General features: G+C 38.8%; 1 protein-coding gene across 1 annotated transcript; it reads right to left on the bottom strand.

The window, feature by feature from the left end:
- Positions 1-2,568: 2,568 nt before the first annotated feature.
- LOC119570201 (keratin, type I cytoskeletal 10-like) lies at positions 2,569-3,478 on the bottom strand. The gene is made up of 2 exons (XM_037918040.1): positions 3,467-3,478; positions 2,569-3,356 (listed from the first exon to the last, which is right to left on the bottom strand). Exons 1-2 carry the CDS (start codon positions 3,476-3,478, stop codon positions 2,601-2,603), a joined length of 768 nt encoding a protein of 255 aa, XP_037773968.1. The 3' UTR covers positions 2,569-2,600.
- Between the last annotated feature and the right edge of the window lie 214 nt (positions 3,479-3,692).

Below are 3,692 nucleotides of genomic sequence, written 5' to 3'. Positions count from 1 at the left end.
TATATTTACATATTATTATATATATATATATATATAATATTATATATATATATATAATAAAGCATTATACATCTATACAACACACACACACACACGCACACACATATATATATGACTTTTTATATATACCTATATGAATATACATATATACCCATATTTGTATATGCATATATATACATATATATACATTATAGATAGATATACATATGTACATATATACATATATATATGTGCATAAACATATATACATGAATATAAATATATATTCATACACATATATATATACATGTATATAAATATATATCCATACATATATTACATATCTATACATATATGTATATATACATTTATACATACATACATATATATAGATGCATATTTATACATATATATACTATTTATATATAAATAGATGTATGTACATATATGTGTGTGTGTATATATACGTATGTATATACATATACATATATGCATATGGAAAAAAAACCACAATACAAAAACTAGATCTCCGTCGCCCTATTCACCCTCTCAACTGCAGGCTGATCTTCGCCAGGTGAACACTCTCCGTCGCAACCTGGTCCATACTAGCCCTCCTTCCTCCACGAAGGTGGGCACCTTGCTATTCCTTGTGCCTCCTGTGACAAGCAGTACTTTGGCGAAACAGGCGCCAGTCTTACCAAGTGTCTGTCTCCACATAAGTACGTTATATCCAGGGGACACAACAATAACGCCCTCTTTTGCCATCAGTGGGACACTGGCCATCAGATGGACTGGTCAGCAGCGCGGATTGTGTTTCTTTCCGCCGATGTCCACTCCCGCAAACTGGTGGAATCTTCCCTTATAAAGCTGCTGCCTAATTTCAACTTGAACAGCGGCTTTTCTCCTGCTGACAGTCTCCTTGCTTCCCATATCCTCCGCCTTCTACCGTATGCCGGCCACCCGGCGCATAGTCCGCCCGATCCTCCGACCTGATGTGACCTCCCTCTGCTTCCGTTCGTCTGTCCTCACTTGCCCCGTGTTCCCGCGTTGCCTTCCTCTCTCTCTTTTATACCCCTCCTTTCCCTTTCCTCATCAGACCTGAAGATGGAATCCAGGTGGATTCGTAACTGTAGTCTCACTTTCAATACATCTAGTTTTTGTATTGTGGGTTTTTCTTCCATTGTATCAGCACGGAAGAGTGTTTTGCTATTCATATATGCATATATATATATATTTATATATACATATATACAAGTATGGCATGTATACATAGAATTGATGGCTATACTCTCTCTCGCTCTCTCTCTTTCTTATGATAATAATAATAAATGAATAAACAAAAAGAAATAACAGTGATCCACGAAGTTGTATCTCTTCTCCCCAATAACTTATCTTGTTATGCCTTTTATCACTTATGTTCGAGGAAAATATTTCAAGTTAGAAAAAACATTTGGGAAAAACATTCATAATGAATTATTCCTAATATACAAATACCGCACAATGAAAATGAAACAAATAGTCCTACGACTGTTTTGAAATGTGTTTATCAAAATATCAAAAAGCATTCGAAAATAGTTAACTTAGAGGTACGACAATTGTTTGTTATAGCTACACACACACACCCATGCACATGCTGGCTGAGCTAGCCATCGCTAGTATCTTAAATGAGTTCTTCCTGCATTTTCTTGTAATGTAAGATAGTCATGAATTGCTATACTTTTTCATGTACGCTCGCCTTTCTTGAGATATGATGACGATGTCTGGCTTCTGGATCACAAATTAATTGTTTTCCTGCAGCAGAAAATGCGATAAAGAAAGTTTCATAACAAGGAATTCTGCAAAGATTTAACTTAACCTTGATTAGAAAACGCCCACATGTATCTGTTTACAGTCCTTAGCTCATAATCGTGTGCAAACGTTTAGCTGGTATCCCACGGGTTAATAGATTCTACTAGAAGTAATTTGGTTTGATACGAATAAGCAGAAAGAACGGCAATAATGATGATGTGTGTATATTTGTGTGTAAATAGTTTTTAAGTTATTAATTTGCTTTTCTACAATAGATATCAAGGTATCATGAAAAAGAATTAGTATATACATACATATATATGTATGTATGTATGTATGTGTGTGTGTGTGTCTATATATATATATGTGTATGTGTGTGTGTGTGTGTGCGTGTGTGTGTATGTGTGCGTGTGTGTGTGTGTGGTGTGTGTGCGTGTGTGTGTGTGTGTGTGTGTGTGTGTGTGTGTGTGTGTGTGTGTGTGTGTGTGTGTGTGTGTGTGTGTGTGTGTGTGTGTGTACATGTGTATATAAATATATATTTATATGTATATGTATATATATATATATATATAATATATATATATTTACATATATTTATTTCTATATACACGCACGCACACACAGTCACAAACAGACATACAAACACAGGCACATATACATACATATATACAGATAGATAAATAAATAAATTGCAAGGATAATAATATCATATCTGTTTTAATTGTATGGGCTCATGTATTTATCGATAAATAGTAACAAAACCAAAATCTTTGATTTTCTAGTATCAGTCTTATACTGTAACATATCCTTGAATCACAGAATGTTTTCGACATTTATGGTCCACCATATACAGTGGAGGGACTAGGAGGACTGTAGCTTCCACCGCCAGATCCACCTCCAATACCACCTCCACTGCCGCCTCCGAATCCACCTCCACTGCCTCCTCCAAACCCGTTTCCACCGCCACTGCCACCTCCAAATCCACCTCCGATGCCGCCTCCAAATCCACCTCCACTGCCGCCACCAATACCACCTCCGATGCCACCTCCAAATCCGCCTCCGATGCCGCCACCAGAACCTCCACTGCCACCACCTCCTACGACTTGACCGCCACCTTGAGAAGCAGCACTCAGCGCCGTTTGGAGGTCTACTCCACCAGGAAGAGTCGGGTTCTCTCCTTCTGCGTAGTTCACGAAGAACACTTCGGGATCCGAAGGTGGTGGTGCTGGCACCTCGATCACTTGTTGACCTTGTTCAGACTGTTTGTTAAGGACGAACAAAACGTGTTGTTGCCTCGGAGGAGGAACGACGATGGGTTCTGGTCCTTGACCACCTTCAGGAAGTCTCACGAAAACAATATTGCGCTCAAGTTTAGGTTTTGGAACATACGCTGGCCCACTGGAAGAAGCTTGATTTGGCGGCACATCATACAAGAACACACGACTGTTCACTTGAGGTGTGACGCAGCTGCCATCCACGTGTCGCACCTGTCCACTGCCACAACCGCCAGCGCTTAATGATGGACCAGAAGGCGTTGGTAGGTTGTACCCTTGTGGTGCAGCGGATGCGGCAGCCACCAATAATATAATCTATATAGAGACATAAACTTTGGTGAGTGATTTGTTCCCTAACAACTTTATATACTGAATATCATTTCAACGTAAGAAGATATGAAGCATGTGGGTGTCGGACTACTCACCAGGAGCTTCATGTTGAATGTCGCTATCACACAAGCAAGTGACGGTCCTTATATACACCGACTGCTATTGCTCCTCCTACACACTTTGGACTTAACGTCACTAGGCTTTTACCTTCTCCCTTACTTTACAAATCATGACACTTTACAAATAATGATAGAGAAAAAAATATTTTCACAGAGACAGTGAAACGAACTGAATTTAATTACTTGTCACTACATTAGACAC

Source organism: Penaeus monodon, unplaced genomic scaffold (genome assembly GCF_015228065.2).
Source record: "Penaeus monodon isolate SGIC_2016 unplaced genomic scaffold, NSTDA_Pmon_1 PmonScaffold_23072, whole genome shotgun sequence".
Lineage (NCBI taxonomy): Eukaryota > Metazoa > Arthropoda > Malacostraca > Decapoda > Penaeidae > Penaeus > Penaeus monodon.
The sequence above is the reverse complement of the archived record's forward strand: the minus strand, read 5'-3'. Positions and strand labels throughout refer to the sequence as shown.